The 15,375-nt window shown below is 42.8% G+C and overlaps 1 protein-coding gene across 2 annotated transcripts in view; it reads left to right on the top strand.

Moving 5' to 3' along the window:
* The window catches only part of ENDOU (endonuclease, poly(U) specific), a 179,606-nt gene that overhangs the window by 66,854 nt on the left and 97,377 nt on the right, over positions 1-15,375 (top strand). For both annotated transcript variants that reach the window (XM_069653200.1, XM_069653201.1), the window contains 2 exons: positions 5,238-5,288; positions 10,290-10,445. In XM_069653200.1, the coding sequence (XP_069509301.1) occupies positions 5,238-5,288; positions 10,290-10,445 (207 nt within the window). The remainder of the gene's footprint in view (positions 1-5,237; positions 5,289-10,289; positions 10,446-15,375) is intronic.

Here is a 15,375-nt window from a genome sequence, read left to right as displayed (position 1 = left end):
TCTCTGACATCAAAGACCAGCACCAACCACTGGTTGTGCTTCCTGCAGGCTTTGTGGATAAGGCGTTTCTGCAATATGGTACTTTGTGCAACCACTTAGCTCTCATGTGCTCGACCAGCATAAAAAGATGACCTTTTTAATGTGCTATATGTACATGTCATGCTGGCGATCAGGTGCTGTTATGAGAAATGCACTGCCTCATACGCAAACTGCTATCCTCTGCTGTCATTCTAAGTCACACATTTGTGCATATCATTTCATTGGCTCGTACTCTTCCTAATTGTAAACCATTTGCATGGTGTTACATTGGTGACCCCTAGTTAAAGCTCAGTGGCCCTGATTTACAACGTATTTTCCAATGGATTGCACCATTGTAAATCGCTTTTGTAAATCAGGCCCTGTATCTCAAAGCTCGCAGGTTTGATTTAGGCTTTGGCTGGCGATTGATCTGCTGTATATAAAATAAGGGGGTTTCGTTCGTTCAGGCGTCGAATCGGTGTACTCTCAGTGTCTGAATATGTGCCTGTCTCCTACTCAAAATCCACCCTCTACAGTTTGCATTCATCAAAAGGGATGTTCCTATTGCGCAATGGTGAGGCAAAAGCCATGCTGGAACTAGTTTCATTGTATCTGTTTTCCTGGAGGCAGTCTGTCCATTTCTGAACCTTCGAAGACAAATAGGTATTACAATAACTTGAGAGTGACCTGTCACGACCATCAAGATTATGGAAACATGTGTCTAGTGCTGCTGCGGAAGGTAATATTTCAAGGTTTCACTAGAGGTTCAGTCTCGGGAGGATAGCTATGGGGCAACGTGCTCGCCTTGGCAACAAGACGACACGGAGCAACACAGGTTCAATCCCCAGGTCCGTACTTAGAAACCTCTGGGGATTAAGCATGTTATGAATAACCTATCATATCAGCACGCCAAAACAGCCTGCCACATAATGAATGTTTGAGATAAAAATTATACCCCCTCAACAAGTTGTATTGCTCACTGCATGCGCAGACCCCCCAAAAGCAGTATTGTTCAAATGAAAGAGGTGCACATTTAGTTACATTTCCCCTCTTCAGAGTGATATTTTATCCTTGACCACCTTCAGGTCTATTTACTATAATGCATGTTAGTTAAGTGGCTGGATTGTGGTTAATCTGTTTATTTCGGCATATGTCGGTACTGCTATCCTGTACTTCTGCGCCCTCTTACTCTTGGGTCTGGTGCGCATTATAAATGAATAAAACAAACAAACAAACAAACAAACAAACGTTTTCTTTTGGCCAATTGGGGGCACTTGTGTTATACTGCTGGAGTCCTGGTCGATTCATTTTGAGGTGATTAAATGCCTGTAACACAAGAGAGGCGTGCAGTGTACTGTCCCGCGGCAGAGCTGCTTCTCATATATTGTCATAGGGATCTTGTCTTTAAGAGAGCGCCTTCTTCTCCCCTGTTCTACATGGGGAACAGTTAGGGGTGCCAGGGTCACTCAATGAAGCAGAAGCATGTTGATGAAGTGTCTGTGTGCTTTAGGGTCTGGGAGAAAGGGTTCCTACTCCTAGACCTTAGCAAAAGTGGTCAGTCGGATGCACAGGGGTGTCATGTGAAGTGGACAAAAGATGCTCCAGTGAAGCAGGAAGGAATCTGGTGGAGCAGTGCATTGCGAGAATTGAGAGCTCAGCTAATGAGGAACAAATGCACATTTCCTGGAAACAGGGAATATATGTCAGTGGCCCATCCGATGACTATCTACCCACCCATCCCGAGGTTTACGGGTTTACAGTGAAACTCTGGGTAGCTGTTCTTCTCTGTTTATTTTCTGATATGAATGTCACATTTTGTAGCTTGTTGGTGCTTTTGACGGGGGCCTTCACAATTTTATCTGAAAACTTCACAGCCACGAACCATATATGTTTATATATGTGTCCCACTTGGAGAGTCTTTTGCCGTACAATATACTTGCTTGCACGTTTTGATGGTTGTCTGGTCCCTCAGGCTGCCCTTCAGACAGAAGACAGATCCTGGGTTAGGTTATGTGACTGTCCACAGTGACATTTGACTTATCAATAGGGGCGGCACAACTAAGACAGTTGGCAGGCCAACAGGTTATTGGTGGGTCAGAATGAGATTGCGGGGACATTGACAACTTAACTTGGGTCGTGCAACAATCATGGGGGGATCCATGTCAATGAATTGCCCAAAATGTTGTATAATATCTTGTTTCCACGCAGGCCGGTTTGCTTGAAACCCGGTTTTCCCAAGTCCGAGTTTGGCGGTGCAGGGAAAACATAATTTCCCTTTCTTGATTCCTTTCTACCCTCCTTTGTGGAGGGATCCCCTGCAACCCCCACTTTCTCCCCTGTCCTCCTCCACCACTCAACCTTTATTTGGAGGGGACACCTCTGACACACCCGGTCGACTCCCCATCCCCTTTTCATTCTCCTTCCTCCCCACCCTACTTCCCCCTATCACTCTCGCACATACATACATACATACATACACTCACACATGCACGTAAACACACACACAAATAACCCGAGTAGCCTTCCTTACCTTGCTCGCCCGTCTCCTCCCACTTCCACGTGTGCGTGACAATCAACAGGAAGCAAACAAACCGAACATCTGGAACTGCACAGTAGAGGAGGAACAGTGAGTCTGCTGTGAGCAAATCGTCTGGTCCCTAATCAAATATGGCCTGTTTACCTCCAAGTGGCTGTTCATCTAGTTGTATTTTTCTCATGATACCAGGGTCATTCACAAATGCACCCTTTACTAAAAGGGGTGAAATATGTCAATGGTACTGAGTCCAAAAGGCAGGAGTGTAGCCTGTAGCTGGCAAGCCTCCTATTGCATCACCTCGAAGGGACCTCCGAAGAATGGAATGGCCGACCGTTTTGAATACCAAGGATATCTTAGGAGCTACCAGATCACATTCTCAGCACGATTGTCCATTTGGGAAAACACTGAATTAGCCATTCTGTGTTTTTGCCAGAGCGCCTTGTCTCTAGTAATAAGGGGAAGTGGAAGCCAGTGCCACCCAATCTTGGATCATGCTACAGAACCAAGAGGATCTACACCAGTAGTGGAACACCTGTACTGAGCTTAGCTCGCCAGACACCCTGGCACTGGTGTGGACATGGAATAAGATGGCACACACATCCCACACATGCATGTGGGAAGCATTCACATGAAGCAAACGTGTGTTGCTTATACAGATGTTTGCCTCTATGCTATCAGTAGTCAATGTTCCAAAGTCCAGTCTCAGCAGTTAATGTACAATGAACAGGGCAGGGTGCTTCTTCATCTCTCTGGCAAACAACATCATAATAATAATAAATAATAATTTTGCATTTATATAGCGCTACAAAACCTCAGGTATCTGAGCGCTGCTTGTTATTACCCACCGTGTGTGATGCTCATTTATCGACCTCGGATGGATGAATTGCTGAGTTAGACCCTGGCTGGATTCGACCCTGTATTAGCAAGCTCTGCACGGATATCAAAGCAAGCGCTCTACTCTCTGTGCCACTTGACCCCTTGATCTTGCCAGCAAGCCCCCATGAAGCATGTGAGTAGAACATGTTCATGTCCCACACACATACTAAAATCAGAATAAACATTTTCAAAATCACAAAATACAAGCGATTTGCATCATAAAATAAAGATTGGGTAAAAACAAATATATTACAAAGGTTTGGATGTGTCTGGTTTTGTGGCGGCAAACAACTCACCCAAGCCTTATCTTAAAATAAAGTAAAATTACCACATATGTCTAGCAAATCAAACATAATTCCTGCCAACCAGATGGAGTGGTGTAAATTAAGGCCATATTATAGCTAAGCAGTTCCTCAGCCATGGTGCTGCTGTCTGAGCAAACATAGCAACTCCTGCTCTGAAATCATCACTTCCTACAGGAAGTGTATCTAATTCTCATGCAGGGCCGGAACAAGGATTTATGATGCCTCAAGCCAAGTGCCATTGCTGTGCCTTCCCTACCTTTATAAGAACTGCACCCCCTGGAGGTCGTCTGCTGGTGGCACCATAGGCAGCTGCTCGTAATTGCCTTATTGCATCCTCAGCCTTGTCACACAGACAAAGGCAATGGCTAGAGATGAAAGAAACCGCACAATCCAGTGAGAAACATTTCTGAGGTTCAGGTTGCCATTTAGGGTCAAAGAGCAGATGCCTTGCCTGCTCTATTACGCACATTGGCCAAGTCCTATGCCACAGCAGTATTTATAGCACTCCCAAATTAAAGAGTATTGTTTTTGTTTAGACAGAGACTTTAGGAGAAGAAATAAAGGCCCTCTGTTGTTCCCTTCTGCAAGGCAGGAATCTACAGGCAGAAAGTGTAAACAAACCATTACATCCATTCATCGCCATAGCATCCCAATTATTTCATGGTTGCTTGCAGTGTGATCCCTTTCAACCGTACACAATACAGTACATTAATCTTAGCCATAGTTCAGTAGTGAAGAAACCCTTTGTGCATATAGGTGCCTTTTTGGATGGACAGAAACAGATTGTTGCACCGCTTAGGGAGGACAACAGGAAGGGGATAGGTGAGAGTAGGATGAAGAGAGGGAGGGGACAACAGAGAGGGAAGGAGAGCATGGAGGAAGACACATTAGAAGAGCTATGGTTTTTGGTGACGGTGTTCATCAGGGGGAGAGAGGGGACCAAAGACTTCAAGTCAGCATTAAGCATGACATTAAAAAAAAAAGAAAAAAAAGAAGAACAGATTAATGGATTATTTCAGGGCATTTAAAGTGGATTCACAGAGTATTTAGTAACCATTGTAGCTGACAGTGAGAGACATGGGGATGGTCCGAGACATAGCTAGCATTAGGGCTTTGCAAGATCTCAAAGGTTGTAGGGATGAGAATATGTTATGGGAATACAAGAAGGAGTCAGTTACAGCAAAAATGATTGGGAAATAAAAGGTGCTGAGTCCAGTTAGAAGAGGGCATGAATATGACATAGACTCATGACTTCTGTAGGTTGGGGTGAGCGAGAAGGAAGGCGTGTATATGACCATAGGGCTAAAGGAGGAGAAACATGTCAGTATGAAAAAAGAAGAAGTAGGCAAGCATCCAGAAAAAAGATGTCGAAGGACAGGTGAGGGACAAGAGAATGGCAAACAAAAAGAGAAGTTAGAACAATCTGAGGCTCTCCATCAAAAAGGGTCTCAAACAAAGATGTCAAGCATTTAACTATTGCAATATGTGTTCTTATTTTACAGACAGTGATCCAAACCCAGAGAGTTTTGATTTCAAGCACGTGGACGCCCCAGGTAAGAATGTGCAATGTTTCTAAGGTGACAGAAATTCTTTCCTGTGAGACTCATACCCCAAATACACAGAGACACTGCCACATGTAGAGACTTCGTTGGCATCCTTAACATCACAGCGCATATTATACTACAGAGTAGCAATGATTTCCTAACAGTTAGGACTCCTGTCTCCTGCACACTTATATGCTATGATAAAAGCCAACAATTTGAAATACAATGTCAGTATTTTATCTTGCATTCAAATAATTTAAACAACAAAATAATTTCCACATGCAGACTTAGAGATGCTCATCGATGAATTCTTTATGTCATGAAATGCTCAAGGCATTTTGGGGTGACAACCCCTTCTTCAGAAGTACAAATACAGCTGTAGATACAAATAAAAAACTATTGAAATAAGCTACAGTACATACATTCTCTTATTTGATAGTATATAAAGTCACATAACATTCATGATTAAAAATCAAAAATCAAAGACTATTATCATACCTGCTCTCCATAGAGTGCAGAAAAATAGAGGAGTCCCCAATGAGAAAACCAAGGTAAGAAATGGCTATTACACCGAATTTGTGTCCAGAAAAAACACCTTTTGACTGCATGTGACAAAACTAATAAAATAATCTATCCAATTTGAGTCAATAAGCATAGACCTATTCCCGTTAGATGAGTCAAGCCACTGTTCCAACCCACTGTGAGTCTCCTAAAATATGTTCCATCAATGAAATATGCATACACTGGGCTCAGACCCACTTATCTGAGCTGGCAAGGGGAACATATCTTACATCGCAGAGGACATAAATAGTACACAACAAGAGATCACTGTCCCTCCAAGTGAATCCAATGAACAGGTTATGAACAGCAGATTAGTGATGCCTCACAACGGTAGCAATACACTGAAAGGTAAAGTGAAAGGCAGCAGTTCTAGTGAAAGGCGAGAAACAGCGTATTGAAAATAGAGCGACCATGAAAGTCTTTTTCATAAAGACTCACCTCGAGCAGAGGTGCAGAACCTCTGTAATAATGGCCATAGGTACATGGCGCACTGCCACAACGAGACGCTGGTTCAAAATCAAGCCACAAGTCTCCAACTAAATGAGAGCGGGACGGCAAGCCGTTTAACGAAAATAGAAAACAGACTGTTTCCGATAGATCACAAATATCACATGACTGAGCAGTAAATTAATGACAATTGAGGACCGACAGTAAAAAAAGAACAAGAAGTTCATACTGAACGAGCAGCCATGCACTGTACGGGCCTACATAAGATAATTGGGAGAGGGTCACAACAGGCCCAGTGAGTATTCAATGTGCAACACACAAGGGTGCAATAGAGTGAAGAGGAGTGAGAAATCTATAATCATGTGACTACTGACAAGTATGTGAGAGGAGGGCTGAAATTACAAATATACTCAATTAAACCTAATATGATATACACATATCTGCATAAACAGAAATGTATTCCTATTGAATAGGGTAAAATAATACTGATTTCTTAACATAATTCATGTTGATTCTAGACATTAATATTGTCATATATACATTTTCCAAACATCAGGGCATCTTACTGTGAAAGACCTGGTAATTATCAAACACACTGTTTGAAAAGAAGTGTATTTTTGTTATTTAAAAAAGTTCCTGAAAACAAATTTGAATCAAAAGAAACAGTAATCATATGAAAGCAGGAGGACATGCCAACCCACAGTCAAGGTTGGGCTAACATGAGTGGCTTCTATTGAATGACTCATGCAATCATTAATGTTCAAATGTTTATCGTGGGACCTTAACAATAAAGCAACAACCTAGCACACATTCAAATATGCCAATATTTATCACATGTTTACAGAAAGCATTGTAAACTAAAGTCCTTAGTTGTTGGCTGTTATCACAGCATATAAGTGGGCAGGGGATGGGAGTCCTAATTGTTAGGACACCATTGCTATTGTGTTTATTTGCTACTCCGTGCCAGGGTTGTTTGTACTTCCCCTGCACCTAAGTTGTTGACCACTAATCTTTGAACATTATTTTACATTTCTAAGAGGAGGTGTGCATTCTTCAAACTATTTTTATTGCTACATCATACTACAGAGCAGTGGAAACAGAGAAAGGATCTTAGGCTTTTCCATTCATCTGGGAAGACCTCTCAAAAAGCTTGACACGTGATTGCACACGTCATTTCCGTGGCTGTATTGTCTGTATTTTCCCACTAGTGCAATACGCAGGGATCTCCCCTGAAATGCAAGTCTCACTATGTAACTTCTCAACTTGACTCACCGAGGAAGGAAATGAAAAGACTTTCAAGAATATGAAAAACAAAATCGTAAATATGTAATCCGTGGCATTGATCCCTTTTAAAAGCGGTATTGTTAGAGTACTCAAATTAATGAATGGAACTCTGGCAGAAACATGCATTAGCAAACTTGAGCTTGGTTATGCTACATTCTCCTCATTTCCTTATGTGACAAAGGACATTTGTCTCATTTAAAAAGCAGCCCCGAATCCATATTTTCCAGTCCTGTGCCACTCACTGTCTCAGGTCTTTGAAGCTTTGTGAGATGCCCCTATGCAAAAGATGAGCTGCACGACGGACCTGATTCATTACACTTTTTAAAGACTTGCATGTGCCATTTGAACACACGAGTTAGAAAAAATCCTGCATTATTCAGGTGGCGAGACTCACAAAAACACATTTTTCAGCACAACATATGATGTGCTGGGAGTTACGCCTCGATAGTGGCTGATGCCCATGAAAGAGCATCCCTGCTTCTCAAATGCATTTTGATTTGCAGCATCCCTTGCAGCTGCTTACCCATCTTACAGACCAGGCAGAGGGGAAAGCTCAATTCCAACAGAGGTCATTTTTAGACCCCTGCCAGCATGAATGTGCCTAAGGTGGAACAGCTCATGCAAAGCTTGACTGCTTCCTTTGTGTTGTGTTCTTGCATTGACACATCTGAGAAAGAAGTAAGTCTCTAGGACTTGCCACTGCACATTTTCTCGCTGACCAATCTTGGGGGGAAAGCAGACTTCATTCAGTTGGACAACGCATAGCCTGGTGCCTGGAATACAAACAGCAATAGATGGGCGAGATGCAGGTCTTGGTGCGGGTCAGTTCATCCTTCTGTACACACATTGCTGTTGAACATCATGGATTTGCGTGGAAGGAAATGCTGCTGCAGCATACAAACACACTGCAGCGTGCACATTCTGTGGCTTTGGTACTTTCTGAACTTGCCCATATGTGTCTTTTACACCAGAAGCAGCAACAGTGTTTGAAGGATAGGGAGGATAGCTCGGCAGGATAGCTCAGGGGCAACACGCTCGTGTTGGCAGCATGATGACTTGGAACAGCACAGGTTCGATCCACGGGTCTGCGCTTAGAAACCTCTGTGTATTAGCACGTTATACATTACAAATACAAAGGCTGTGATGGTGGGTTTCCTGTCAAAACGAATGGTGCGCACAATCTTGGGTTCCTACATTGCATATCAGTCTAGATGCACATCGACGCAGGTGATCACAAACACCCTCTTTCTATTTTTGTGTTACAAAGATGGGTTTATCTCAGACCTGGAGAAAGAAGTTTCAGAAGCAAACTGCAACAGACAGCTTCAGGATCACAGAACCATATTTTCTGAAGACGTTGACACTAATGGCAGTGCCAATGGCATGGACCTGCTTTCAGCTTGTTGATGTGGGAAATCTGTTGAGGATGTTGAGTTCCTCTCAGATCCAGGAGGAGCCAGCCCTTTCCCCTGCAGTGTGGCAAGAGACAGAAGCTTCTCGATAGAAAGTGCTATGGTGATGGGTGTAAAGGGAGCCTCTTCCCCTCCCTGTCTGCAAATATGTGTCAGCGGCTTTTTATTGAGGCCGCACCCGCGTGCAATAAGTGGCTCCCAGCTTTTGTTCAAACATGCATATATTTTACTGTGTGAAGAATTCTTTACCTTGTTAGACATCTCCGTATAACAAGAAATATTGTTTTGGAGCAGATTAAGTACATCTATTGCCAAAATGAGATTATCAGTCAGCTGCCGAATAACCAAATCGACCTCATTAGATATGTTTCTGTGCGAACAATAGGTCAATACTAACCTCAGACTTCCAAGGATATACCACTTTTTTTCTTTTTTAAAAGCGACGGAAGCAATAAGATGTTTGCCCTATGTATTTATTCATCTAAATAGAACTATCAGTATTATTATGAACTTTATGCAGATATTAAAATAAAAGATCCCACACCACTGCGTGTCCTCATTTCTTGTTCTCCTTGCTTTTTGACTTCAACTGTTGCACTTTCTTTCTTTTTTGTATTGTCAATACAATAAATTAATACTTTTCCCCTCCCTATCAGGTTAGAAAAGGATTACACAAGCTTTCTGAAAAAAAAACTCAAGATCCATCGCTTCAAATAATCTACTGGTACCAGACAAAACCCCCAACCACATACTTGAGTAAATTGTCCTGTGATTATGTGTTTTGTACCAACTGTCTATATGTTAGCTAGCTGATGCTTTTGAGCAACCAGCGCCATATAAATAAAAAAAAATAAGTAATTAAATAAATAAATAAATAAATAAATAAATAAAGAAGTGAGACTGTGCTAACTTCCAACTCAATCAGCCCATGAGAAATACGTAGAAGGCACCCCTACTTCAAAATCAGTGTCTCTGACCAAGAGCAAATACACATTTTACAGATAGACAGCATCTGGTACATGGCATTTTCAAAATAACTTCTGCTCTTGTCCCTCAGTCTTCCAGGTCCACTAGACCAAGCTACCAAAGCTCTTTGTCATCCTCACGTGTAGTCAGAATTTGACAGTCACTTGTACAGTATACTTAGCACATGATCCACAAAGAAACACAATCTAAACGTTTAACTCACACTGTCCATACCTTTGGGATGTACCATAGCAACAGCAGATCCATCAATTGCCTGATTTGTATTACAAAATAATGGTGGCCATGTAGGTAACACTATTTTGCTTTGGAAAAATTACAGTCAAGAGTTCCTGTCAAGGACGGTGTGGCGAGGCCTACAGGAAAAAGGACCCGTGTCACTGTAACTCTAAATGTGTCCAGCATGATAACTGCTGCGAAGACTACAGCACAGTGTGCAAGGGAGCAGAGATCAACAGCGCCCATGGCCAGGATCCAGGTAATTCCTGTTGACCGTCCATATTATGTAATGTTTTATTAAGTGTGCACTTAAAACATACCACGTCAACATCAGCTTGAGGCCATCCTGGTATTTCATTATGGTGTTTATTTATTGAGCGCGGACCTAGCTTCGAGAATCATTGGAGCGCTATGCAGATGTATACACCAATACAGATACATAATGGAGCACTTTACAGGGGCAAACAACATTATATATGCATAACGGAGCACTTTACAGGGGCAAACAACATTATATATGCATAACGGAGCACTTTGCAGGGGTAAACAACATTATATATGCATAACAGAGCACTTTTTAGAGGTAACAACAGAACAGGTATGCAGCGGGGGGATAGGATACAGAGAATGGGTACAGCTTTACCGGGTGGCAGGGAGGAGAGGGGCGAGCGACATCTAGCAAGTCAGGTGGCATGAGGGGCAACATGATGGCCGAGGTGTTGAGGAGGAGAGACTCCTTGAAGAGGTGGGTCTTGAGTTCTTTTCTGAATTATAGGAGTGTGGGGGCGAGTCTGATGCCGACGTGGAGGAGGTCCCATATTCTTGGGGCGTAGGCAGAGAATGCTTGTTTTCTGGTCCTTTCCTTTTGCAGCGGTGGATTTCAAGTCTGCACGTATTCTGGTCTCTGGTGGTGCGCTGTCCGCCGGAGATGCAGAGTTTCTCCGCGAGGTAGCTGGGTGACTTGAGGGTGACTGCCTTATAGATGATGCAGCAAGACTTGATTAATATAATAATAATAATACTAATAATGATAATAATGATAATAATGATGATTATAGTAACACGTTTTCATCATCACTATCCAGGAATAAACTTGACTGGCTCACACATTTGCAGGCCAGTACAAGTCTTATGCCACTCTGCCTCTGTGTGATTTATTCTGATGCACCTTTTACCTGTTCCATTACCTTTGCCTTATCCCTCAGTGTTCCATCTAACAATCAGTAGAACAAGCATCCAGTACATGTAGATTCGATGTATGTATTGCTGGTTTAAATCTACCCAATACTTAGCACTTGAAGATTATGTCAGTCTTTCACGTGAACTTAGAGTGCTGTGGAAGCATCCCAAAGAGATAACTGCACCTGCTGTTGCATCGATTTTAACAATCGGCACTCTGACCTAGAGTGAGAGCGACCATTTAGACCAACATACAATACCCATGGTTGCCTTTTCTTTGATTGGTTTCCTTTGAAGGTACATCTTTTTATGCACTCCCTATTGAATTTTATTCTGATGCATTTAAAATTGGATTGTACCACATGGTTGCAATGTAAGGGGAAGGTAGGTCATTTTCAGAAACTCCCTTGAAATTTAGATAATTGGATAAATGTCTCCATCAGGGCTGCCATCAGATGTTTGGGCGTTGATAGTGTTAATGATACACAACTAAATTCAATTGACTTCACCAGCCAGTGTCTGAATGGACTTGAGCCGAAAGATGCTGCCAGTGATTCCAATTACGGAATGAAAACAATCAGAGATGTGGTACATCCCAGCCATGTAACCCTGTGCAGAGTGAATACCCGTTTTCTGATTTCAGCTTTAAGTAACTATTAAGCAGAATTTCAGCTGCACAACAATCTCGCTGCTTTTCCCTGGCCTGATACTTTCTTGCTATTCTCCTCACCAGAACAGATTCTTTTCCTCCAATCCAAACATAAAGGAGTATATGTGGCCAATGAAAATATATGGCTGTATTTGTAGTCTATGCTTCAGTGCGCTCGGTCCAAGTCGAGGACAAGTCATTTGCAGTTCGGCAGGAGCCTTACTGCTGCTTGTGTATCCCGCGCTCTGGTGAGCTCTGCATATTGGTCACACCTGCTGCCTGTGAAGCAGCATAAATACTGACAGCATTGTGCTCAGTGCACATGCTCGCTCCAAGTCGTGGACAAGTCGTTTGCAGTTCGGCAGTTCGGCTGGTGTGGCTCTGGGCCTGGTGAAGAAACATACCGACCCCTTGTGTGGGAGTCGTTGGGAATACATGCCTGATAAGCAGAGAGCACCTCACTTATTGGGGAGGAAATACAGTTCAGCGCCAACGTGTTTGTCTTGGAAGCAAGACAGTGCAGCGCAACACAGGTTTGAATCCCGATTCTGCACTTAGAAGCCGCTTGTTGGTCTTAAGGGTGTTATAAATGAACAATTATAATTATTATGAATCGATCTATTTCTATTATCTGCTGGAAATTTGTATGTTCTGTGCATCTGCTGAGCCTTTGACATTAACTATGCCTGAGAAAGTTACTGCAAAATCTAAATCTTACAACTTGAGAAAGAATAAACCTTATGGTAGCACAGCGAAGTCTACAAAAGCAAACGGGCTCCCCAAACTGCTATTACAATTTCACATATTGTCGTGGAAGAGGGGCAATCTGCACAGTCGGCAACTGATGCTCAGAGAGGAAAGATTACTTCTTGTTTTAGTCAGAAGCAGCGGCATTTGAAGTACAACTCCTACCACCTGTGCTTGAAGAGGTTGACCGCATAATTGGGCTGGGTCCTGCACTGGTGAGCACAGAGGCACTGATTATCAATAACAATTCCCTGTTCGAGTTGTGTTACTCTTTATAGAATTCAGCAGCAACCAGGGAAGAAAGTGTTCTGAGTATGAGAAGCCCAAATGAGCAGTCAGAGCAGGATCAATACATATGAATATTCCCCAAACTAATCACCAACTCTCAACTATGCCTGATTTATATGCACACTCTGCCCCTTCGTAGAGTGCCAGCTCAACATGCAGTGAACCACTCGACGCAGCATTGACTCTAACGAATCTGCAGTTTGCAGTAAAAACATTACTCCAAATATGTGGCAGGATCAATGAGGTGCAGAAAGACCATCGCGACTTAATCAAACGTATTCAGAAGTCAGTGGGGGAATTACCAGTTTTTCTAGCTAAATCACCTTCAAAAGCCTCACACAAAGGCCCTCCTTAAAGAGTGAATTTTGTAAGAGGTTATGGATGCCTCATTTCAGAGCAACAGGGATTCTGACTTAAGAAGCATCTCTGGGTTACATCAAACTCAGAAGCCGCGGAAGATGGCCAAGCGGAAAAGGACACTGGAGTCAAAAAGCAAAGTTCAGACTCACGTATCACAGGTGGACCCATTAAATTCCACAGGTATTTCTGAACCATGCAAAGTTCCTTAGAAAAGTAACAAAGGGAAACCTGTTTCCACAAAGTCAACGGGGACCCTCACAAACTGAGGACAGGGTCCCCTGTTAACAAATAATAACACCTGTGAAGATCACTCACTCATAGAGGTGGGGAATGGATATAAGTCCAAGGGAAATGAGTCTCAGAAGGAATGTTTTGAAAATGAATCTATCCGCATTGGACCACCTTTAAATGGCGCCCTGTATACCAGGAACGTGTCAATTTTGGAGGACAAGCACTTCATAATTGCACAAATTCCTTCAAAGAAGTCTAAATGGATTAATCTATATGATCTCCTCAATTTGATCTAGAAAATACGTCAGTTGAGGGTCCTGATGTCAGATGACTTTGAGTTTGTGGAACCTTTGGATCAAGGCAGTTAGCACAGTGTATCCCGTATACACTGCCACATAACTGACACAGCAGCCCTTATTCGCTCGTAGGCTAACAATTTGAAGAGATCGGACTATGAGTTAAATGTCAATTATATCACGAAGTCTGTACCTTACTGCTCTTGCTGTCAGAGGGGCTCAAGGTCCCTTATTGTTAAAAGGCCTATTGTGAAACCCCCATCTGTCGAAGGAAATGACAATAATCATGGGTGGGACTGGCTATCAAGTGTTGTGCCTGTTAGACCTAAACCCAAAGATTGATTTCTGAGGATAATGACCTGGAACACACGTGGCCACTGTCATTTGTTGAGCAAAGCTGGTTCATTGGGTGAGTTACTTAAGAATTGCGTGTTCCAAATTTTGGCTAAAAAAGGTATCTTGGGTAAATCCTTTGGAGGTCTGGTGATTGGCATACATAAGGGATACTCTTTCTGCAAGGTGTATTGATATGGCAGATTAATTGATGTTGGCAATAGATGTGGTGGCATCTGCCTACTAAATACTTCCTAATTATAAATGTATATGGTCCTCCTGGGGCCACGCAAACAGAAAGTGTCATGAAATGCGTCTCCGATTTACTTATGAACTGGTACGAGGTCAATTGTAGCAACATCATACTCTTAGGTGGTGATATTAATGCTAGATGCATGGACACAAGTAGGGTTGCAGTGCGCCCCTATGTGCTGGTCAAAAGTAAAATGAGCCACAAAGTTTCCAAAAATCAGGGTCAACCCTGGTTGTATTTTTGTATGGACTGGGAGCTTACCATGTTGAACAGTCGTACCTCAGGGGACATTCCTGGGGTTTTCACAAGTAATAATGGCAAATCTAATTTAAATGATCTACTTGCATCCAAAAATTTGCTGGATGATGTCCAGAATGTAGAAGTAAGAGACATGGGGCCTCATCAAAAGTTGGGTGGAGCGGCAAAAATGCAGTAGTAACTCTATTACCACTGCATTACCACTCAGCTTTCAGCTGAAGGTAAATCTGGTGAGTTTCCGTCCATTTGCGGCTCTCTTACCATGACGCAAATTGTGTTGCAGTAGTAGCGCCCAGCATTCCCTATAGAGTCTTATGGACTGAGTTGTGGCATCCTATGGATAGAGCGCCGGACTGAGTTGTGGTAATGCCATTTGTGTTGGCGGTATCCCGGCAGATTTACTTCCGGGATACCGCCAAGGCTCTGATGAGGCTCAAGGAATGGAGAGACCACGCTAGGGTCTCACTCAATCCCTGTCTCCACAGCAAGAGTGTGGTACCCACTAAAATTGGAGATGTGGATATAATTCATGCAGGGACCATGTGTCCTGGTCGGAGGCAAATCTGAACAAGTTTTCCCTGTTCTGGTCGGATGC

Source organism: Ambystoma mexicanum, chromosome 3q (assembly GCF_040938575.1).
Source record: "Ambystoma mexicanum isolate Mex_15411 chromosome 3q, UKY_AmexF1_1, whole genome shotgun sequence".
In the NCBI taxonomy this organism is placed as follows: Eukaryota; Metazoa; Chordata; class Amphibia; order Caudata; family Ambystomatidae; genus Ambystoma; species Ambystoma mexicanum.
This window is presented reverse-complemented; position numbering and strand designations above follow the sequence as displayed.